General features: G+C 35.5%; 2 protein-coding genes across 14 annotated transcripts in view; both read left to right on the forward strand.

The window, feature by feature from the left end:
* Positions 1 to 742: 742 nt before the first annotated feature.
* On the forward strand, positions 743 to 11,971 carry cyp20a1 (cytochrome P450, family 20, subfamily A, polypeptide 1). Its single transcript, XM_073851688.1, has 13 exons — positions 743 to 921; positions 1,212 to 1,261; positions 1,349 to 1,515; positions 2,412 to 2,557; positions 3,433 to 3,600; positions 3,693 to 3,771; positions 3,861 to 3,973; positions 4,056 to 4,110; positions 4,779 to 4,899; positions 8,740 to 8,851; positions 9,070 to 9,134; positions 9,220 to 9,309; positions 11,560 to 11,971. Exons 1-13 carry the CDS (start codon positions 850 to 852, stop codon positions 11,708 to 11,710), a joined length of 1,389 nt encoding a protein of 462 aa, XP_073707789.1. The 5' UTR covers positions 743 to 849; the 3' UTR covers positions 11,711 to 11,971.
* A 118-nt stretch (positions 11,972 to 12,089) lies between these two features.
* Positions 12,090 to 24,055, forward strand: part of abi2b (abl-interactor 2b) — a 32,888-nt gene continuing 20,922 nt past the window's right edge. For 7 of the 13 annotated variants that reach the window (XM_073851675.1, XM_073851677.1, XM_073851680.1 and 4 more), the window contains exons 1-5: positions 12,090 to 12,351; positions 18,857 to 19,024; positions 19,229 to 19,405; positions 20,921 to 20,938; positions 21,050 to 21,147. In XM_073851675.1, the coding sequence (XP_073707776.1) occupies positions 12,235 to 12,351; positions 18,857 to 19,024; positions 19,229 to 19,405; positions 20,921 to 20,938; positions 21,050 to 21,147 (578 nt within the window). In that variant the 5' untranslated portion in view covers positions 12,090 to 12,234. The remainder of the gene's footprint in view (positions 12,352 to 18,856; positions 19,025 to 19,228; positions 19,406 to 20,920; positions 20,939 to 21,049; positions 21,148 to 24,055) is intronic. The other 6 variants (XM_073851676.1, XM_073851681.1, XM_073851683.1 and 3 more) reach the window with 1 other exon arrangement.

Genomic DNA, 24,055 nt, shown 5'->3' on the forward strand with positions numbered 1-24,055 from the left:
CTCATATTGTAAAAAAAAAAAAAAAAAAGTTAATACTATAGCTTAGTCATACATTTACAAAACGACTATTTAGAATTAAAATAAACAAATTATTACAAAAAAAGATTTTATAAAGAAAGTTTATGATATGATTTATTTATTTATATTAACCTGCTTAGGTATATGTGGGTAATAAATAAATAAATAAATAAATCATCAATTTTGATGTGTTGGTTTAAAAAAAATCCAGGCTGTGCTACGGACTTCTAAACCAGTGGTTCTCAACTGGTTTGGTGATGGGACCCACGTTTTTCCATGGTCATCAAGCCGCGACCCAAATTTTAGGAACTATAATATAATTTTTGGAATTATAATTAATTAGTATTTATTTGTTAACATACACACGTAGTGACAGATAAATCATAAGAAAATCACCAAGACTTACAAATAAACAATATTTTATTGCTGTCATTTAACATAAGATTTGCTTGCGCTTCGACTTTCTCATGTCAAACGTTACGGTTGTCGCGGGCGCATTTCAAAATAAAAGTCCGGTATTGTCGCGCGCATTTCAAAATAAAAGTCCGGTATAAGCAAAATAAGTTAAAATTTAAACTGGGTCCGCGACCCACTGAAAATGTTCCCGCGACCCACTTTTGGGTCGCGACCCACCAGTTGAGAAACACTGTTCTAAACAACAACTATCTGCGATTGATTTGTTTAGCCTTGTTGACAGGACGTGTAGTTGAGTACCGATCTACAGGGGCGCAGGTTTCTGATGGTCACTGTAGACGTGGATTGTTAGCGACTAGTTCAGTGAACAGTTGAATGAAATTTATGACAGTCCTTAGACATTTCTGAAAAGCAAATATGCTGGATTTTGCTATATTTGCAGTGACATTTGTCATTATCCTGATCGGTGCCGTCCTGTATTTGTATCCGGTGAAAAATATAAATATTATCTGATCTGTTTTGCAAACTGTTTTGTAATTGTTGTGATCGTGTTTTATATGAAGTATATGCTTGAATCGCTATTAAATATGTTTGGTGTAATTCTGACCTGCTGCAGTTGCTACTCTTGAGTTTCTTATTTTTGAGAGAATATGCATTTTCTGTTTCGATGAAAAGTTGGATATGTGCAAGAAAAACAGTTATTAAAACTGCTATAATTTGCTGTCAAGAGACTTCAAATATGTGTATAATAACTAGACGTTTTCTTATTTTAATGTCAGTCATCTAGAAGTGCCTCTGGTGTGCCTGGACTAAACCCTACAGAGGAGAAGTAAGAATTTAAGATACTGCCCTCTCTGTCCTTTTCCTTTCGATCTTTAGTCAATTTGTCCAACAAACCTCTTTATTACATTTCCAGAGATGGGAATCTGCAAGATATAGCGAACAAAGGAAGCCTGCATGAGTTCCTGGTGGGTCTTCATGATGAGTTTGGGTCTGTGGCATCTTTCTGGTTCGGTGGGAGACCAGTGGTCAGCCTGGGCGCTGTGGACCAACTACGACAACACATCAACCCCAACTGGACCAGTGAGTATCCTGCAGCGAAGGAGAGAATAATTGTTTTTAAAAAAGCTCCTTTAAATACATTTTTTGTATTTGTGACCCTGAACCACAAATCCAGCCATAAGGGTCGTTTTTTTAGAATTGGGATCTGAAAGATTAATGAATATGCTTTCTATTGGTGCATGATTTGTTAGGATAGGAAAATATTGGGTCTGAGGGTGCAAAAAAAAAAAAAAAAATCGAAATATTGAGAAAATCGCCTTTAAAGTTGTCCAAATAAAGTTCTTAGCAATGCATATTATTAATCAAAAAATAAGTTTTGATATATTTACAGTAGGAAATGTACAAAATATCTTTATGGAACATTAATCTTAATTTACTAGTGATTTTTAGCATAAAAGAAAAATCGATAATTTTGACACATACAATGAATTATTGGCTACTGGTTTTGGGGTCCAGGGTCATGTTTTATCCAAAATGTATTTAACATATGATTTATGTTATTTAATTGATTCATCATATATGTCTTTCTCACCCAAGCTGCATTTATTTGCTCAACAATACAGTAAAAAAGTAATATTGTGAAATATTATTTCAATTTTAAATAACTGTTTTCTGTTTCAATATATTTTAAAATGTAATTTATTCCTGTGGTGGCAAAGCTAAATTTTCAGCAGCCATTTACTTCAGTCTTCAGTTTCACATGATCTTCAGAAATCATTCTAATATGTTTATTTTGTGCTCAGGAACATTTCATTTTAATCTGCTTAAAACACTACATAATATTTTTGTGGAAACAGAAGTCTTTAATTAGTCATTATAGAAACAATAATTAGAAACAAGAAAGATACAAATCCCTTTTTACGCATACTGTTATGCATGCTATTTTTTTAACACATATGTTTGTGCCTTTTCCTCAGCTGATTCCTTTGAGACAATGCTCAAGTCGTTGCTAGGTTACCAGTCCGGTTCAGGAGTGGGAGTGACGGAGCCGATGATACGAAAAAAGGTGTATGAGGGAGCTATCAATAAAACCCTGGAGAACAACTTCCCTATATTGCTTCAGGTCTGTTCACAATTGTTTATACAGTTGAAGTCAAAAGATTATATACACCTTGCAGAATGTTCAAAATGTTAATTGTTTGACCAAAACAACAGGGATGCATACAAAATGCATGTTATTTTTTTATTTAGTATTGATCTGAATAAGATATTTCACATTGAAGATGTATACATATAGTCCACAAGAAAATAATAGTTGAATTTATGAAAATGACCCCGTTCAAAAGATTACATACACTTGATTCTTAATACTGTGTTTTTACCTGAATGTCTCACAGCTTAGTTTTTTTTTTGTTTAGCGATAGTTCATAGTTTATGAGTCCCTTATTTGTCCTGAACAGTTAAACTGCCTTCTGTTCTTCAAAAATAATCTTTCAGGTCCCACAGTTTCTTTGGTTTTTCAGCATTTTTGTGTATTTGAACTCTTTCCAACAGTGACTATGATTTTGAGATCCATCTTTTCACACTGAGGACAACTGAAGGACTCATATGCAACTATTACAGAAGGTTCAAATGCTCACTGATGCTTCTGAAGGGAAAATTATGCATTAAGAGCTGGGGGTGAAAACTTTTGAAGATTACAAGAGTACATTTTTCTTATTTTGCCTAAATATCATATATTTTTTATTTAGTTCTGCCCTTCAGAAGCTATAAAATATACTTACATGTTTCCCAGAAGACAAAATAAGTTAAATTTACCCTGATCTTCAAGTTGCATTGTGAAATCCTCAGTGTGAAAAGATGGATCTCAAAATCATACAGTCATTGTTGCAAGAGTTCAAATACACACAAAAGCTAACAAAACAAAGAATTTGCAGGACCTGAAGGATTTTTCTGAAGAACAGTGACCTGTTTTTAAACATATTATCCCTCTCTTAGCTGGTGGAGGAGCTGGTTGATAAGTGGGCATCTTATCCTAAATCACAGCACACACCTCTGTGTGCTCATCTGCTTGGATTGTCTATGAAGGCTGTCACTCAGCTTGCCATGGGGAGTCGCTTTCAGGATGATGCTGAGGTTATCCGGTTCCGCAAGAACCATGAAGCGGTGAGCATTACTCACCAGTCATATTTAGTGTCATGCTTATCAAATAGTTATTTCGTATAGATATAAATGTATATATTTCTGAATTTGAATAGATCTGGTCGGAGATCGGTAAAGGTTATCTGGATGGATCCCTAGAGAAGAGTTCTAGCAGAAAGGCACATTACGAGAGTGGTAAGAGAGCAGCTGTGCAACGTTGGAAAGTGTTGAAGTTATTTTTGATTATTGAATGTCAATTGATCATGTGGTTTTGTTATTTTCAGCTCTGGCTGAGATGGAGTCTGTGTTGAAGTCTGTGGCAAAGCAGAGGAGTGGACAAGGATCCAGTCATTCTTTTGTTAACTACTTACTACAGGCCAATCTGACAGAGCGACAGGTAACATCATCTTAACACAGAATGATTCATTTTCAATTTGAGATACTAATATTTAAATATGTATTGTTTATTTTGTCCACAGGTGATGGAAGATGGAATGGTTTTTACTCTAGCTGGCTGTGTCATCACTGCTAACTGTAAGTTTCAGTTTCTCCTTACTAGTTGATTAGTGTAGATTTATACATCATCTGAAAGCTGAATAAATAAGATTTCCATTGATGCATGGTTTGTTACAACTATTTGAAAATCTGGAATCTAATGGTGCAAAAAATCCAAATATTGAGAAAATCGCTTTTAAAGTTGTCCAAATGAAGTTCTTAGCAATGCATTTTACTAATCAAAAATTAAGTTTTGATATATTTACAGTAGGAAATGTACAAAATATCTTTATGGAACATGATCTTTACTTAATATTCTAATGATTTTGGCATGAAAAAGAAAAATTGATCATTTTAACCCATACAATGTATTTTTGGCTATTGCTACAAATATACCTGTGCTACTTAAGACAGGGTAACATAGTATTATAGTTTTTAATTAACATTTTAACAAAGTTTTCTTTTCTTTTTGTAATATTTAGTATTTTTAGTATGTGGTTTTTGTTAGCTTTGGTTAATCTTTTCTAAATTTAGTTTAGTTTACATTTTTCATCTAACATTTTATTTCAATTAACAAAAAGATTGTTAATAGTTTTAGTTTTAGTTCATGTAAATAACTGTGTCGCTTTTCTTTTTTACCTTCATGTCTGTATTTCTGTTAATCATATGCATAATGTATGCCTGTTCTCATCTGTATTGTTTCCCAGTGTGCATCTGGGCAGTTCACTTCCTATCAGTCTCAGAAGAAGTGCAGGAACGGCTCTATCATGAGCTTGTTGAAGTCCTCGGAGAGGAGCCTGTTACCTTGGAGAAGATTCCACAACTTAGGTGAGCCCCAGTCATAGCTTCTGATATTATTCTGGTAATATTATTCACATGGTATTTACAGTCAAACCAAAAAATAATTAGACACCAGCTAAACTTTTTGATATTTTTTTACACAGAGATAATGTGACATAATTTGACATAAATTGTGTAAATATTGTCATACTAACAGCTGTCAGAATTTTTGGCTGATTGTAATTCATTACCAGACATTTTCAATATGAATTTGTTCTGACAGTTTAACTCTGAGTTCTTGTCATATTTTATTACCATTTTCTAAACCATAGCGAATAAACTGTGATAATGTGAAAAATGTTGAAGGTGTCTGAATTAGAGGTCGACCGATGTATCGGTTTTGCCGATTAATCGGCACCGATAGTTGATTGGCTGAACTATCGGTTATCGGCAAAAATCCATGCCGATAGTTTTTCCAGATTGCGTTCTTTGCTGAAGCGCCTCACGCTCCGCTCCGCTGTCATAGAGTATGAGAGGTTAAGTCAGACACCAATGTTAAATGTCAGGATTGTTACCATATATTTGCATTGATTTATATCCAGTTGGTCATATTCGTAGCCAGCAAAATTGCAGATTTAAAGACTTGATGTGAGAAAGCAAACCGTGTTCATTCAGCCTACAGAATCCTGCTGCGACAAAGCGCGCCATTCACAGTTTTACATTACATATCTGTCCCAAATTGTTGTTAATGTTTATAAAGGCTTGACCCTGCTGGAAGATTGTGCATTTAAGTGATAAATTCGTATTTCTGCAGCTCTAATAAAGTCTGTATGCTTCATATAGAGCTATAATTTATGTTTTAGACTTTTCTTCAGGCCGCGGAAGCATGGTAGGTTTGCATACGCACTTTATTTCACAATGCAATTTTCCTTGTTCTTACTTGATTTTAATAACTGATCAACAAAAATATGTATTCAAAATGAAGATAAAAATTATACAAAACGAAATTCGTTTAAAAAGGGATTTTCCACAAATAAAAAGGTGGAAGTGGTCAACAATTGTGTCTGACCCTCTCCAATTCTCCCGGCGTATTGCCGTCCAATTCATACCACGTCCTTTATGACATTTACAAATTACACACACTTCTTTCGTAATTAACAGATTAAACTGAAACAAAACACAAACAAATAATATTTAAACATAAATGTAAAACAGATAACACATTTTCTTAAATGGCTACAACAATATAGATTGTACTTTCTCTTTCCGTTTGATCTGTTGTTTAAACTAATCTTTGCCGCTTTTTTGATCATTCTTGAAGTAAACATTTGCCCATTTGGTGATTAAATAAACTGTTTTAGATTTCTGCTTGAACTACACGACGCATCCTGTGTGTGTTAGATACCTGCGAGTTGTCCGCGCAACGCAGCGCTGCATCCAATGCATCGCAACCCTCTCTTCATTGAGCTTGTGTTTTTCCTCGCATATGGCACGCGTGAGCGCCTGAAACGCGGCTGGCTTCATTGCACAGAATTTGCACTGTGAGACTCGTGTGCATTGCTTGACAGTGCGTGCTTCCACCCGCAATTTTTTACTTTACATGTGCCTTCATTTCTGCCGTTTGTAATGCAGTATATTAGATGCACAAAACTCGCGCACTGACAAGACTTTCACTTGCAATTTGTGTTTGTTCGTCCTAAAAAGCTGGATTGCAGATGCGGTTAAATGCACTTGCCATTTCGAATACTTTTATACGAAACTGATGTACACACAGTCAGTTATGTTTTCAGAGCAGGGCATCTGATATATCGAAATAGATCTGTGCATTCGTTTGAATGCAGCCTGTTAAAGCAGCCACTGTCAATGATCTCATCAGTAATAATCAAACGAAAGGAAAAAATAACTATTGTCTGTTAACTTTTGGATACTTAAAGAACACTTATTTTAAATAAGTAATTGGTTTAAAAGTAGCCTGCTTATATAATAAAAAAATAAAGTAAATTTTGCTCAAAATAAATTATATAAAATGTATGAAAATGTAGCCATGTGCAGTAATATTGAAAACTGAGAATGTGATGCATGGTTATATTTAGTTGTTATTGAAAATCGTAATTAAATTGATTCTTAATTTTAATAAGGCAGTACTAACATACAGAGATTCCAAATATAAACAAAAAGCATAGAAACTGCAATTTTACATATTGTTAAAATGTAAAGATTCCCACCCCTACTGTTAATATGAAATAACACTTTACAATGAGCCCATTTGTAACATCAACTAAGATTGATAAAAGCTGTAGAATAGAAGTGTCGTTCCTTGTTAGGGTGTTATTTTGTTAACGAACTATGAAATAACTTTAATGATCAATATATAATTAAAATTCATATTTTTATTAATTTACAAAGTATGGTTTATTACTTTTTTAAAACTAGCAGAGCAGTATTTTAGTTGCCGTTCAGTATCTATTTTCAAAAACTATCGGTTAATTAATCGGTATCGGCCAGTGTGGTCCAACCTAGCTATCGGTATCGGTAAAAACCAATATCGGTCGACCTCTAGTCTGAATAAATTTTGGTTTGACTGTACATTTATTGATTTAGCAGATGCTAAACAAAAAGAGTTGTTTTTATTTTTCAAGAGAGATGGGTTTTCAGCATGTATATGCCTAAGGATTTCCAATATGCTCAAGTTTCTAACATGTATATTAGTGATGCGCGGGTCGTCTCATAACCCGCGGGCCCCGCGGGTAACCCGCGGGTCGGGTTGGGGCGGGTAAAGAAACTGTCACTTTATTTGCGGGGCGGGTTGGGGCGGGTCATTAAATACAAAATAAAATAAAAAAAACAATGTATGTTGCGTGCAATTCCCTATAGCCTATATTACATATTTGGGAATATCTATTTTCATATTTTATTAAGTTCTTTAATAAGGTTATCAACACGTCACGTCACGAAAGCGCCAAGCAGCTCCCGCTGCCAGCCACAAGCGCATCAAGCGAACGCTCATTCGGCTCTGCAGGCCTGGTGCTATGCGTATTTAAATCTCCTCTGATGCGCATTATCCTGCATTAGCCAAAATCATGACAGTCAACCACATCCAGTCATATGTGAATGAATGTAAATATTCGCTAAAAACACACAATAAAGACAGCAATGATGTAGTCAGGACTGTGGCGCCGGCTTGCTTTGAAATGTATTTGGTGATTGCGCCCGCTGCGTTTCCTGCACCCTAGTCATTTTAAACAGTACATAATAACGAAAACAATATCTTACAAATAAAAAGAAGCAGATTTTCATGATCAGAACTTCCTTAAACCAGTGAACCTTTAAACCTTTCAGTCTAGGGATCCAGTAAACGAATGCGTTCAAACAGAAAGTTCAAAACGATATTCATAAATGAAGCATATATACCCACATTTCTTCCGGCACCACTAACGTTACACCACTGATTATCTTGTTATTAATATGATTTGATTTATGGTTCATATTCATAATCGTACAGTATTGTTGCCAGTTTAAAGGGCGAAAAGCACTTTCGGTTTTCATTTGCATTACAGTGCATAGTATGTCTATTTAATTGTCGCGGGTGCGGGGCGGGGCGGGTTGTAAAAATAGACACAGCACTGCGGGGCGGGCTGGGGCGGGCCAAATAATTTCATAATTGCGGGACCCGCGGGTTGAAAAAAACCCCGACCCGCGCATCACTAATGTATATGCTCCTGGGTTTTCATGTGTAGTGCTTTTTCTTTTCTTTCCACATTTTGGCCACCAGGGGGCATGTGTGTGGCAATTCTGTGATTTCAATAAATACCTTTTGAGTTAAACTTTATTCCACATGGCCATCACTTTATCTGGAAATCATGATTTCTTATTCTCGTTTCCCCCCAGATACTGCCAGCAGGTACTGAATGAAACCGTCCGCACAGCTAAACTGACGCCCATGGCTGCCAGATTACAGGAGGTGGAGGGAAAAGTGGACCAACACGTCATTCCTAAAGAAGTAAGAATCAGTCTTTTTCATTACTAGGCCCACACAAACGCTTTAGAAGCTCTGCAGGTTTCATTTAGTCATTTACAAACTTCTACAATCCCCTACATGTTTGTTTATTGTTTTTGCAAATTATGCTTTCAGATACTGCTAATCAAATCTAGTTAAGTCAATATAGAGTGTGTTGTGACTTGTCTATAATGTTAAAAATAATACTGGTTTGTTTGCAGACATTGGTTATCTATGCCCTTGGCGTTGTCCTTCAAGATGCAGATACCTGGTCACTTCCATACAGGTGTGTTTGTGTATGTTCATTTTATATAAGGTTGTGTAAGGTTCATAGTTTGCTGATATTCTCACTGGTTTGTCTTCTTTGACAGGTTTAATCCTGACAGATTTGCTGATGAGTCAGTAATGAAGAGCTTCTCGCTGCTTGGGTTTTCAGGGAGCCAGGCCTGCCCTGAACTAAGGTACATGGAGAGAAATTCAGATATTAAATAAATGTGACCCTGGACCACAAAATCTTAAGTAGCATGGGTAAATTTCCTATGATAAATATATCGAAATGTAATTTTTGATTGGTAATATGCATTGCTAAAAACTTAATTTGTGAAAAGCTTAATTATTCAGCTTTGTGATGTATAAATCTTAGTTTTAGGAAATTGACCCTTATGACTGGTTTTGTGGTCTAGGTTTCACAAATAACCATGACACAAATCGCAGAAAATGTACAGTTTTAAAGCACCCTTGTGTCTTTCCAAACCTGTATGAATTTCTTTTTCTAGAATACAAAAGGAGAGGTTTAGCAGAATATTCAGGCTGCTCTACTTCATATAGCAAATGTGAATAGGAAAAGGGTCAAAAAGCAGTCCATATGAGTCCGATCAGAGATCTTCAGCCCTTTTAATTTCAAGACCATCATGGTCTCATACTAAGGTGGTTCATTCATATTACAATGAATGAGAGAAAATGTAATGTGCATTACGGTGAAATAAGTCTTGCTTTGTAAATAACGCTTGAAACAACTTGCGTTAGAAAGATGCATCATTTATGGGACAGTTCATGTCAGATTTTTCCCCATTCAAGTACAGTAGAAAAGAGTTGGTCTTGGATGCCCAAAATAACTGGCCGGAGGTGTTGCAAATATGTCTTTGACAATATTTATAGGCCCCTATATAAGTAAAGATATTTCTGGTACTTCTGCTGTAATGACAAAGCTACTTGTTTTCAAAGTATTTATTTGCATAAACTGGGATTATCTGTATATTAAAATAGTGAAATAATTCTAAATAAATACAATTAAAATAATTACATTTCCATAATTCTAGTAGCTCAAGAACGGAATGCTATTGAAGGATCACACTCTTAATGAGCAATTAATTTAAATGCTTTTTCAGTCATTCATGATTAAGAAATAGTTTTTTTTTACCCAAAAATTGCATTTTTTTTTATCAATTTCTATGTGATCAAATATTTTAGACCTCGACACAACTAGAAAAACGTATAATCAGCATAAAAATTTCAATAACTTAAAAAAATCTTAACTTAGAAAAATCACACTTTTATTCCCTCATATATCCAGGTTATATAATATATTAGCTTGATTATCTCTGTTTTGGCTTATTTTAAACCTGGTTTTGCCTTAATTTAAAGGAACACTCCACTTTTTTTGGAAATAGGCTCATTCTCCAACTCCCCCCGAGTTAATAAGTTGATTTTTACCGTTTTGAAATCCATTCAGCCGTTATCCTGTTCTGGCGATATCACTTTTAGCATAGCTTAGCATAGACCATTGAATCCTATTAGACCAATAGCATCGCGTTCAAAAATGACCAACGAGTTTCCATATTTGTTGTATTTAAAACTTGACTCTTCTGTAGTTATATCGTGTACTAAGACCGGTGGAAATGCAAAGCTGCGAGTTTCTAGGCTGATAAGATTAGGAACTACACTTCCATTCCGGCGTAATAATCAAGGAAGTTTGCTGCCGTAATATGGCCGAAGCAGGTGGAGTATTATCAGAAATGAGTTCATGTTTGCACATGTGCTGCGTGGTATTACTGCTCCTGCTTCAGCCTTATTACGGCAGCAAACTTCCTTGACTATTACGCCGGAATGGGAGTGTAGTTCCTAATCTTATCGGCCTAGAAACTCGCAACTTTGCATTTCCACCGGTCTTAGTACACGATATAACTACAGAAGAGTCAAGTTTTAAATAGAACAAATATCGAAACTCGTTGGTCATTTTTGAACGCGATGCTATTGGTCTAATAGGATTCAATGATCTATGCTAAGCTATGCTAAAAGTGATATCGCCAGAACAGGAGAACGGCTGAATGGATTTCAAAACGGTAAAAATCAACTTATTAACTCGGGGGGAGTTGGAAAATGAGCCTATTTCCAAAAAAAAGTGGAGTGTTCCTTAATTTAAACCATTTTAAGCCATCTTGCTGCCCCCCTTTGAAGTGTGCTGAGGCCCCCTAGTGGACTCTGGCCCCTGGTTGAGAACCACTGCTATAAACACATAGAAATACCATTTATTTATTATTGATTTATCACCATCAGGGGGAGTAAATAATGATTAGATTTTTCATCACTGGGTAAACTATTTACTTTTTATTGACTTTTATTGACTATTTATTGACTATTTATTTTATGACACATTCCATGTCTCATAGTTTACAAATGTCCTCACCCCATGCTTCTCGTCCTCTCTTTAGATTTGCATATACCGTGGCCGCAGTGCTGCTCAGCACGCTGGTGCGCAGGTTGAGACTGCACAAAGTGGAAGGGCAGGTGGTTGAGGCCAGGTATGAGCTGGTGACTACACCCAAAGATGACACCTGGATCACAGTCAGCAAGAGGAACTGAAGGACTCATAGCTCACATCTCTGAAATAGCCTCTTGGGAAATGTGAATTATGCATAGCCAGTGTGCTCTATATTGTGTAGTGCAGCATTTGAAAGGATCAACGCAATGTCCAGTCCAGGTTATTAAAAACTATATGGCACACCTTTTAGATCTTCATTCCCTCCGAATGGCGAAGAAGACATTCCATAAACAATGATCAATGTTTAATAGCAATCCTTTAACTGCAATCTTTCTATACTAATAAAAAAGTGTGATAAATAATTGTGCATCAATCTATGCATCCATCCATTTTGGCCAAATAATGAAACCACTCTGTTGTATGCAGCATTATAGGGATACAGCAAAACAGAAAAGGAGACAGAAAGAGTGACAAATAGAAACAGGGGAGGAGGAAGGAGAATTGTGAATGTGAGAAAGAGAGAGAGGGGGTAATGTGATGGTGTTTTCCTCCTGTGTGCATCAGTGAGGGAGAGGGGAGTGTGATGGTGGTGTTTTCCTCCTGCATGCATCAGTAAGATGTGAAGATGGCGGAGCTGCAGATGCTGTTGGAAGAGGAGATTCCTGCTGGTCGAGGAGCTCTGCTGGACAGCTACGCCAACCTAGAAAGAGTCGCGGAGTATTGCGAGAGCAACTACATACAGGTGACATTACAAAACCTTTGAAACATCCGAGGCACGTCCAGATACGTGATAAGAAATGACACGAAAGATAAATGATCTGACTGCCTGTGTTGTCGAGTGACAATGCAGTCGAACGGGCTGAATTCACCGCATATTATCATTGTTTGTAATCCGTATTGATATATAATACACTAATTAAACACTTGACACACTTTACAGGCATTTTGTTGTTTATTTTAGGTGTTTTTGCACAGAAATGGGCCTCAAACGCTGAGCTAGTATGCTAACGCGCTAGCCGGAGCGATACCAATGTGTAACGTAAACCTCAATTGTATCACAGCGAAAGAGTTTATGTTTTCCTTTTTACATCTAGTATGCATTTATTAGTTTTTACATGCTTTATTAAAACAGAGTGATATGATTCACAGTGGTGTAATAGTGAGTGATAGCGTTTGTGAAGATCTTTTAATCAAAGCAGCGCAGTGTTTTTGAAGTTAGCAAGCTGCTAAATGTTGGAGGCTTGTGGACTTTTTATTTGATCAATTTCCTTTTTTGTGTATTTATCAATTAATGTTAATGTTTTTACTAGTTTGTTATTATTAGGGTGTCGTTTGTGTTAGTTTATGGTCTAGAAGAGAGAATGTGCAAGAGTGCTAGTTTTCTCTTTTAGTATTTTGGCACTATCGCGATTAATCATTTGCGTTTTCGAAAACGAAAATGGTTTAAATGATTAACTGTAGTATCTGCTTAAGTTTTATGACAAAATATGGTCGTTATAGTTTTTCTAGTCTGCTTTTTGCCAACAAACACCGTTTGTTAGTTTGTTGGACTAGCCATGGTAATGCAGTGCTTGCTTACTATAATACACAAATACCATAGTTAAACTGAAGCAACTATGCTATAACTATAAGTGCATTTTTTCACCCTGCTAGCATGGGTTTGATGATTCACTCTGGAATCTGTGAAGTGCTTCTGGAACGAAAAAATGAATGACTAAATTCATGTTATTTTCAGCATTCCTGGGGGATCCACAGAAGTGGGTGTGTGAGGATCTGCACTTCTCAGTTTAGTGTTTGTCATCCCTCAGAAATAGAGAATCAGAAATCAAACTCTTGACATTTATTGCGCCAAAAATACAGAGCGTGTCACATGCACCCTGGCAGATCAGTGACTGGATGTCACTGGATATGAGTTTGTTCTCTGTGGATGCTGATTCCAGTACTTTTGAGTCGTGATGTGTTCCTGATAAATATTGCATACTTGACTAGCGTTTGCCGGTCTGTTAATGCGCAAAACCGTAGGGTTAGAGTTTAAGAGTGAGGGCTCACAGATGTTAAACAGGTTTTGCTTTGTGATTGGACTTAGGGGGGTCTCTGTTCATGTTGTACCTGATTCAGGCCCTCAGGAATCATGCAGAGCGCACGGTGAATGTGTTATCTGTAAAGAAAGTCTGTTGGTTTTAAGCGATTATTGTATTTTTCTCATTTCATAGCTTTGTCACAGCAGGTTCAGAAATACCATAAATAGCTTCATGTGACCGAGCTTAGATTTCTTTCCATGGCAGCATGTAGCTCGGGTTGATATGAGTCTTGCTTGCATGTGGTCTGTGGTCTGGTTTTAGTTTAGTATGTAACCCAAGATTTCCCACTTCCTCAATTCGTGCATATTGCATACAGATACGTTAGTAAATTCAAAGAGGTTTTCATTCCTGTCATGGTTTCATGATGTTTTGCACAAATGTGAGCCTGGAACACAAAACCAGTCACAAGCTGCGCAGTATATTTGTAGCAGTAGCCAACAATACATTGTATGGGTCAAAATGATCGATTTTGCTTTTTGGTAAAAGATCATGTTTCATGAAGATATTTTGTAAATTTTCTACTGTAAATATATCAAAATGTAATTTTTGATTAGTAAGATGCATTGCTAAGAACTTAATTTGGGCAACTTTAAAGGTGATTTCTTCAATATTTTTGCACCCTCAGATTCTAATTTTCAGAAAAATTGATCGTTGTGTGGTTTTATGGTTCAGAGTCACAAATAAGCGTGATTACATTTTTTGTGTTGGGAATGCCATATTATAGATAATTGTTGAATTATTTTTCATGTGTCATGGTATAAAAAAAGCTGCATTTGATAAAACATCAGTGCATTTTGAATCTCGTGTTTTATTGAATGAAACAGGTTTTCCTCTAGTGGTTTCCTCAAAGCATTAAGGTTTTTTTCTCGAGCAGTGCAATGACTGTTCTCCCTTAGTATATTAAAGAAAATTAAGGTATCATGAAAGTAGTACCAGGACTTGTGAGCAATTCCAAAATTGAAAGCCATACAACAGATTTGCATGAAGAACAAACCAAAATTTAAACAGTTATTCCCTGAAAATCTGAGCTGGAGCTCACAAATCTTATTTGCTCTTGTTAGATTAAAGTTAATGTACCTTTCATGACAAATATGACATTATTCTTGACTTCAAAGCACCGTTTGTTCTTGCATGTGTTGTGTTGTAGTCACATGACTAATAAAACCATGGCTGTAGATTAGATTTAAGAGGTACTGCATATTCGTTATCAGTATGTAAGCAATTGAGGCCATTCCTTACATAATGCTGTTGTTGAAGACTTGAAATTTAGTGCACAAACCAAATGTAATACAATTATGATGCTTTTTTAAAGCTTGGCACTGGCAGAATAAATCACCATCCACTGTTGAATGAAAAAAAGCTGCTTGGACATTCTGCTTAATGGTCTTTTTGTATTTTACCGGACAAAAAACAGAATAATATGCATTGGCGCAACATGGGGTGACCTAGTGGTGACCTAATGGTCAGTTCAGGTACTGTATGTTGACTCAGACTGCTGATATTTTGGGAAATTGCTTTTTTAGTTGGTTTTGGTATGAATTAGCTTTGGCTTTCCATTTGTTTTGAATGCTATCAGGCGTGTTTCTCTCACACTTTCAGTTCCACACACTATTCTCCTCCCCCACTATACTCACTCACCGTACCGTTCATCACTGGGCCTTCCCATATATTTGACAGCATCGCTATGGATACGCCAGGAGGGAATGAATGATGTTGTAGGCAGCCAATGAGGCGGTGACTCAAGGCGGCCTTTTTCCGTTTCAGTGCTTGTTCATATATGGGAAATTAATCATGCATAGTAGTATGGTTGTGCGATTTTGGCAAAGGAATTATTATTTTGTTTTGTCTATTTTTTTTGTATTTTGTGTTGGTGCTTTGGCTGTTTTTTTAGTGAGTTTAGAATTTTTTTTATTTCATAATTTTTTTAAATGAAAGAGTTTTAAATATAAAATAAAATATAAAAAATCATATTTTAACCCCTCACTTTAAATATAAAACCAGAAGTAGGTGATGGAAAGTCACTGTCTTAACTCATGACTCAATGACTCGCTTATTTAACAGATTTGTTCAAATGACTGGTTCATTTATTCTGGAACAAAGTCAGGTGACAGGATTTATGAATTGGTTATTGAATCATTGAGTCACTCGATTCATTTAAAAATAGTTTCGTTTAAAGCAATTTTTTATTGATGAAATAAAGCAAAAACAGACAATATGGGCTATCACCACCTAATAGGGGGAAAAAAAAAAAACAATTACAAAACAACAATTTAAAAATATTTACTTAACACTGAACATGTTTAACATTCTAGTAGACATTGTAGCCTACCAACAAAGCACAGTTTAACTTAAAATTTATAAGTTAGTGAAATAATATTCTTTGGCCATTTTTAAGACCCCCTTCATGAATCAGTCATGTGTTTTTTGATGTACAAATAAATGCAGCCTTGCTGAACAATGGAGAATGTTATAATTAGTGGTGGGCATAGATTAATTTTTTTAATCTAGATTAAATCTTGAAATTAATCTAGATTAATCTAGATTAAAATGGCTAATTTGAATTCTTCTGAAAGCATTCAGAATATGTGTGCGACCCAAATAATGACTAAAAGTAAGTCTTTGAGAACGGGTTTCTCAAGCCAGGTGGCGCATTAGACCAGGCGCTCATCTCCTGTTTCCAAAATGCATTACAAACTGCTTGACAATTGCATTTAAAACACAATTAACTATACAAACTTGTGTAACCAAGTACTTCTGCGCAAAAGGCTGTACGACGTGCGCGTTCCAGTAAAATATACAGGCGCGCGGGTATGGATAGCCTATCTGCGTGCATCTTACAATAAACTGCGTTGCTTTTAGAAGCGTCAATTCAGTTGTTGCATATAGTATAATGTCTTTATTTCGGGATTATCAAAGTAAATTATAACTCAAACTTGAGATTTTACTGGGGCACAGCAGATTTTCACTGAGGCACGTGCCCCAGTAAAAAGGGTCTAGCAACGCACACACCTGCCCTGAAGCGGCTTCATAACTGCATCCATGTCTGCGCGTCTCATTTGATGTGGTAATTTCACAGAAGTTGAAGACTCGTTCTCGCCCCCTACATTGCAATTCAACTAGATATACGTCATCTGCGCTAAAATATCAAGGTTAAAGTCATCATATCTTGCGTAGTTTAGACCCAGCTCCCAACCCAACTTTGAGAATAGATTAACGGCGATATTTTTTTTATCGCGCGATATGAGTCTCACGTTAACGCAGCACGTTAACGCCGATAACGGCCCACCACTAGTTATAATAAATGTATTAATAGAGCTGTTGTAATTTTATTACTATCATGATTTGTCTTTTTTTATTTTATTTTACAGAACAACACTATAATTACAATGCTAACCTTTATTAATGTTGACTTTGGCGGAAACCCACAAGAAGACCTAAGTACTACTTTTTGCTGACAGCAGCGGATTTATGAATGATTTCCTCATGCTTTTGACTTTGAACCCTCATGCAGCGCTGTCAGAATACATACAATTCGTGCATGTTAGAAAACATAACATTCTGTAGTTTATTTACTAATGGTTTAAGGCCATTTTGAGATTTCAGTCATCATACAGTAACCAGCTACAACCACAACAACGATTTTTGCGTCTTTCTCAGACAGTTTTAAATATTTCCACATTACCGACATGTTTGCTGCATTAGTGCGCACCTCTATTTGATCGCGTCATTGTTCAGAATAATTTATTCTGCCTTTTCGCTTATTTCGATAATTTTGGTTGCCAAACATTCAGTGCATTCCTATAACCTAATATCAACTTATTTAGAGCTGTCAATAACAATTATTTTGGTAATCAGGCGATTATTCTGATGATTAATCGAGTAATCAGATCATTATTTTTTGTGGTAATAAAAAGGCGAAACAGCTTTTAAATGACTTAAAATACATATATAATAGCAATAGTTGATATATGAGGCAGTAATAATTAGTTCAAATAAAGTATCAAAAGCAAGTAAGTAGTTAGTAGTTATTGAACAAAACTTTTAAAATACATAATGTATTATAAAAACATTATGTACATTATGCATTACAGCAAATGACTGCAGAGGATGCCAATGGCCGGGCGATTGTTTTTACACTTAACAGTGTGATCCAATTCTTGTTTTATGTGGCTAAACAACATTTTTTTTACAAACAAACACAAATTTAATATTGGGCTATTTCTTTAAGACAGAAATGCTGCAGCCACTGTATTATCTTAAATATGTGAAGATTGAATATTGTCAAAACATGTGAGGGTTTGAGCTTTGATTTTGAAATTTTGATGAACAGTAAGCATATTGAAAAAGATATTGATGTATTCTCCTATGTTTGCATAGGGTTCATAGGTTCCCAGATGAACGTTCCCGTAAACCAAACTCACAACAAAATGCAGAGATGGAGTTTGAGATGCTCCACACATATAAATGATTGTGTGGAGGAGCATTTACTGTTAATGGAGCATCTTTGACACACATGTACATAATTAAAGCACATGTACTAAACCTGCATCACATATATCTATTTAATTGAATCATAGCATTTATGAAGTAACAATAGCATTATGCTTATGAGTTTTAAATGGGTTTATTATATCATGCAGCCTTGGAAAATGGTTTAATAATGCATTTCATGGATTCTTTTCCGTAGAATCTGCCACTTTTTTGCTGGTTACTCGACACAGGCTTAGTACTCAAATTGAATCGAGGAATCGTGACAGCCCTAAAGTTTTTTTTATTCAGCTGTTGGATTAAATTGGTCACATTTGCACTGATGCTGATATTGAGGAAAACAGCAGTCTTGCATGTGATATTGCTTAACTATATCATATAATGTTAAAAGACAAAAACTCACACTCGTACATCACACTCAAACTCGAAGGCATTCTAATAGGTTACATAACAAAATGAAAGCATGCACTCTCAAGACACACTCAATAATGTCAGCTCGCACATTGTTAAAACAAGTGTAATATTATAGTAGATGATTCATATCGCACACTCCTAAAGGGGAGTTTAAAAGAGGGAGCAGAAATTAGGCCACGAGTCAATATCATGTTCTCTTTCACCTCTATTCATCCTTCTGTGCTGAGATTAACACTCTCTCCTCTTCTTTTTCTCTCCATCTAGTCTCCAGATAAGCACAGAGCTCTAGAAGAAACCAAAAGCTACACTACACAGTCTTTGGCCAGCGTAGCGTATTTGATCAACACTCTCGCCAACAATGTGCTCCAGATGCTGGATATACAGGCGTCTCAGCTACGCCGCATGGAGTCGTCCATCAACCACATCTCACAGGTGCTTTTCACTGCTATATAACATCTAGGTGATACGTTGTACATTGCAAGCATCACTATTAATATTGCTCTTACCTAAAGTAAAAGGTTTAATCAAATGTTTTACTTTTAGGCTGTTGTTGATTTTAAAATGGTTTTGATTTCATACTCAGATTCTGTGTACATTTCTGCATACATCGAATCACATTTCATCTTTCCTCCACAGACGGTGGACATCCATAAAGAGAAGGTGGCCAGGCGAGAAATTGGCATCCTCACTACCAATAAGAACACTTCCCGCACACACAAGATCATTGCACCAGCCAATCCTGAGAGGCCTGTACGCTACATCCGCAAGCCCGTTGACTACAGTTTGCTGGATGACGTAGGCCATGGCGTAAAGGTAGGGATGAAGCCAGTCTATATGTGTGTGTGACCAACTTAAACCTGCATGGAAAAGTCGTTTGCCCTCTGTTGAAATTGAGTCATTTCAATAGAAATTTGGAAATTTTGTCTGAAAATTTGCCAGAAAAAAAGTACCTTCAGAGGCTTGTGTATTTTACACACAACAATTACAATTGTTGATTTAATAAAATATGTTTGTAAAATGTAAACTAAAGTAAATTTATATGAGATCTTCCTTTACATAAAGGGTTACAGCATTGCATTTTAAGATTACATGATAATTACAGTTGAATACTACTCACTTTATTTCTTTCATTTCTATGTTATTAGACATTTTGCCTTGTTAAATAAAGTAATTGTGGCTGACTGTGGATAGCTTTAGCGCATTCTACTTTCACACCGCTAGTAATCTGCTATATCACCTTGCAAATCATAAATAAAAAAATTATTGTGCATGTGTTTTTCAAGGCTGCATGATATATTAAACCCATTCAAAAATCATAATAAAGCATAAGGTGAATTCACAAACGATACGATTCAATTAAATAAATATATGCGATGCAGGTTTAATATATGCACTTTAATTATTTACATGCGTCTCAGAGTAGTAAATGCTGCTCCACACAAACTGCTATCATTTAAATGTGTGGAGCGTTTCAGACTGCATCTCTGCATATTATAATGTTCATCTGGGAATGCAGTGTTCACCATTTCATCGCATTTTTAAGGTAAATATTTATAAACCTATACTAACAGGAGAATACCTCAATAGCTTTCTCAATATGCTAAGTGTTCATCACAATTTCAAAATACAAGCTCAACAATACAAACCCTCATTATGAGTTTACATTTTTGATGTCCACATATTCAAGAAATTACAATGGTTGTAACATTTTGAATGGACAAGATTAAGTGGACATTTTAATTAAATTAAATTAATTAATGAAATAATTAGATCGCGCAGTAATGTGTAAAAACAATCGTCAGGCCGTTGGCATCCTCTACAGGCATTTGATATAATAATGTGCATTAGTTTTGTTGTTTATAGCTAATATATAATGTATTTTCACGCTTTTGTTCAATAAAACTATACGGTTACTTGCTTTGATACTATATTTTAACCTATTATTGTCTCATTGCTATTATATATGTATTTTAAGTAATTTTTAGGTCTTTAGGTCTGCGTAGGTCTGTTTTTATTACATTTAAAAAAAATTATAAGTATCCGATTACTCGATTAATCGTCAGAATAATCGACCGATTACTTGATTACCAAAATAATCGTTAGTGACAGCCCTACTTTTAATAATAGTACTATTGCCAAATAGCAATTTACTGTGCATCACTAGTTAATATGAAAGCTTTTTGCTTTATATCATATGGACTGCGCTGCCTAACTATCTGCTGTGTGTGTGTTTGCATGCATGTGTGTAAGTTTCTCTTTACTCTTCACACTAACAGTTTGCATCTTTTCTCTCCTCACCTCTCTTATTGCCTACATTTCTGAGTGTAGTGGTTACTAAGGTTTAAGGTAAGGATTCAGTCGGGCTTCGGTTGATGTATGTTTGTGTATGTGGTCGAATGTCAGTGTTTTTACATTCCTTCTGACTCGGAAAATTGATATTTAACACTTGGCCCACAGGTCAATGCCCAGAATATGAAAGCGGGTACAACTCCACGCACAGCTGCCCCGACCCAGAAACCACCCAGCCCTCCCGGACCAGGCAAAGGAACACTGGGGTAAGTTAGTGCGTGTTTGCACAGGCTGTTTTTTTTATTTCATCTTGATGGCATTTATAAAATGAAAGTAATAGTTTGTTAGGAAATGCCAGTAATATATTTTTGAGATATTTCCTGAGACTTTAACTTGAATAAGTAGATTTAGTTTAATTGAATGGAAATAGAAATATTGTCAGATTGCCATCTGGACTGGAGGTGAAACAAGATGTGGTACATTAATATAAAAAAAAAATCTTATATATTTGTCAAACTGTTTTTCTGTACAAGATGTTTGTTTGGTCTTGATTTTTATAAAAAGAACACAGGCAGTCCTTAAAAGGGGTCATATCATGATGAATAAAACTTTCCTTGATCTTTCCTCAATTAAAAGAGCGCATTGTGCTATGAAAACATGGTTCTCAGAACTCAAAACTTAGGGCACATTCCACAAAGATCATTTTTTGAAACGAACACAGTGTTCTAACCAGGCATGGTACATTATGATTTCAGTGACAATAGACATTATTGTTTCTAAACACCTGTAAAACTATGAGTGAATACCTTGTGCTGTTCGGTTTTATTAAATGTGCCACTCAGTCATTTTTTTCCCTTATTAAAAAGAAATCGGTAACACTTTACAATAAGGTTCATTAGTTAAACATTAGTTAATGTATTAACTAACATGAATTAACCATGAGCAATACATTTGTTACTGTATTTACTAATCTTTATTAACATTAGTTAACGGAAATACAGTTGTTCATTGTTTGTTCATGTTAGTTCACACTGCATTAACTAATGTTAACAAAATTTTAATAATGTATTAGTAAATGTTGAAATTAACATTAACACAGATTAATAAATGCTGTATAAGTGCAGTTCATTATTAGTTCATGTTAACTAATGTGGTTAACTAATGTTAACTAATGAACCTTATTGTAAAGTGTTACCAAGAAATCATATAAAATAAATGGTACTATCAGTGACCTAATAAAAACATTGTGTTTTTAAACAAGAAGTGGGTTTCCTAATTGGACCAGTTGAAATGCTACTCAGTTTATCTTGGTAACTTTCACGGTAGAAGTGAATCGTGACTAACTATAAATATCACATCACACAAAAAAACGCATTTCAGCCTTCAGGTCTCAGAGCATTTCAGCCCTGTTTTTGCATCATATTTCAGTGCAAAAATCTTATAAATGGACAAAATAGTGTCCCAAATGCATGATATGACCTCTTTAAATTTAGAGATTCTGTTGTGCACTTGTGTTGATATAGTGTTTAAGAAAGGAAATTCTCTCTCAGTTGCTTCTCTCCATCTTTTATTCCTGACAGCCACACTTGCACACATCTACAACTGTGTGTGTTGTAGTTAACAGTTTTGGCTTGTTCTCTGTTCAGGGACTGACACACTAAAGCGTGGATCTGTGTGTTTCAGTCTTTGTGCCTTTTTCTGCCACTGCAGGTCACTGTGGAGAGCAAACTGTTATGTTGTGTTTGTGATGTGTTGTTATTATTTTATGTCATTGAGTTTTTACAGCTGATGTTTGTTACTGTTAAACCTCAACTGTGTTCCTCCCGCTCATACCCATGTCCACGGCCCCAACCCCTCACTGTCACCATGGCAACACAATGGCCGACCATAAGCAATTCAAACAACCTTCTGTAATAGAACACAACAGGCTCCTTTAAATATCTACCCGACACATGACAGATTGCTGCTAGGGAAAGGCGGTATGGCAATATAAACAGTAAGACCGTTTCGCTGGTAGTGTGTTCCTGTACTGTATTGCATTAACTTGCATTATTTATCCATGAGACTGAGAGCAATGAAGAAACATAATGTAGAAGTGGGATGTGTCTCAAACAAAAGGATTTTTGCTAAGTACAATTGATAGTTGTTTACAGTACATGTGCTGAGCTGCATCGCAGCGTTATTATACAGTTGTGTGCTTACACAGGTGTGTTTATATCGGCTATTTAACAACAGTGTGAATGTGACAACTCACAAGAGTTTAGAATCCATTTAAAAATCTATCTAATTCTTTTAATATTTTCTTTTTTTAGTTAAAAAAAACCTCACTTTAGATCAAACTGACATTTGTTATGAGTAATCATATCTTTCAGTATGCATCCATTTAAATAATAAAGAGAAAATCAAATTAGATGAAGATGAAGATGAAAATGAAAATTCTGTCATTAATTACTCACCCTCATGTCGTTCCAAACCTGTAAGATTCATCTTTGGAACACAAATTAAGATATTTTTAATGAAATCCGAGAGATTTCTGATCCTGAAAGGTAGTAAGGGCATTGTCAAAATTAGGGTTGTCACTAATATATATATTTTTTTGAGTTAGTCAAGTAATCTGTCGATTATTCTGATGATTAATCGAGTAATCGGATGAGTATAATACATTTTTTGTAATAAAAATAGACCTAAGTGACCTTTTTAGACATATTGCTGGTTACTCGACGTGGCTAAAATGTAATTGAAGATTTTTTTTTAATCGAGTTGAATCTAGGAATCATGATAGCCCTAGTTAAAATGGTCAAAAGTATTCTTGTAGCTTCATAAAATATGGTTGAATGACTGATGTCACATGGACTATTTTATCGATGTCCTTACTACCATTCTGGGGCTTGAACGTGTCAGATGCATTGCTGTCTATGTAGGGTCAGATTTCATCAAAGCTCTTGGATTTCATCAAAAATATCTTAATTTATGTTCTTAAGATGAGCGAAGGTCTTACTGGTTTGGAAAGACATGAGGGTGCATAATTAATGACATTAAAAGAGTAGTTCACTTCCAAAACAAAAATGTACAGATAATGTACTCACCCCGTTGTCATCCAAGATGTTCATATCTTTCTTTCTTCAGTCTTAAAGAAATTATGTTTTTGAGGAAAACATTATTAGGAATTATCTC

The sequence above is a fragment of the Garra rufa genome, chromosome 12 (assembly GCF_049309525.1).
Source record: "Garra rufa chromosome 12, GarRuf1.0, whole genome shotgun sequence".
In the NCBI taxonomy this organism is placed as follows: Eukaryota; Metazoa; Chordata; class Actinopteri; order Cypriniformes; family Cyprinidae; genus Garra; species Garra rufa.

Bases quoted from the DNA above. Each gene is read 5' to 3' on its own strand.
- cyp20a1 (XM_073851688.1), top strand. From the start codon at position 850: ATGCTGGATTTTGCTATATTTGCAGTGACATTTGTCATTATCCTGATC. The intron at 1,262-1,348 runs GTAAGAATTTAA...TTACATTTCCAG, and splicing joins CTAAACCCTACAGAGGAGAA to AGATGGGAATCTGCAAGATA. The intron at 8,852-9,069 runs GTAAGAATCAGT...GTTTGTTTGCAG, and splicing joins AACACGTCATTCCTAAAGAA to ACATTGGTTATCTATGCCCT.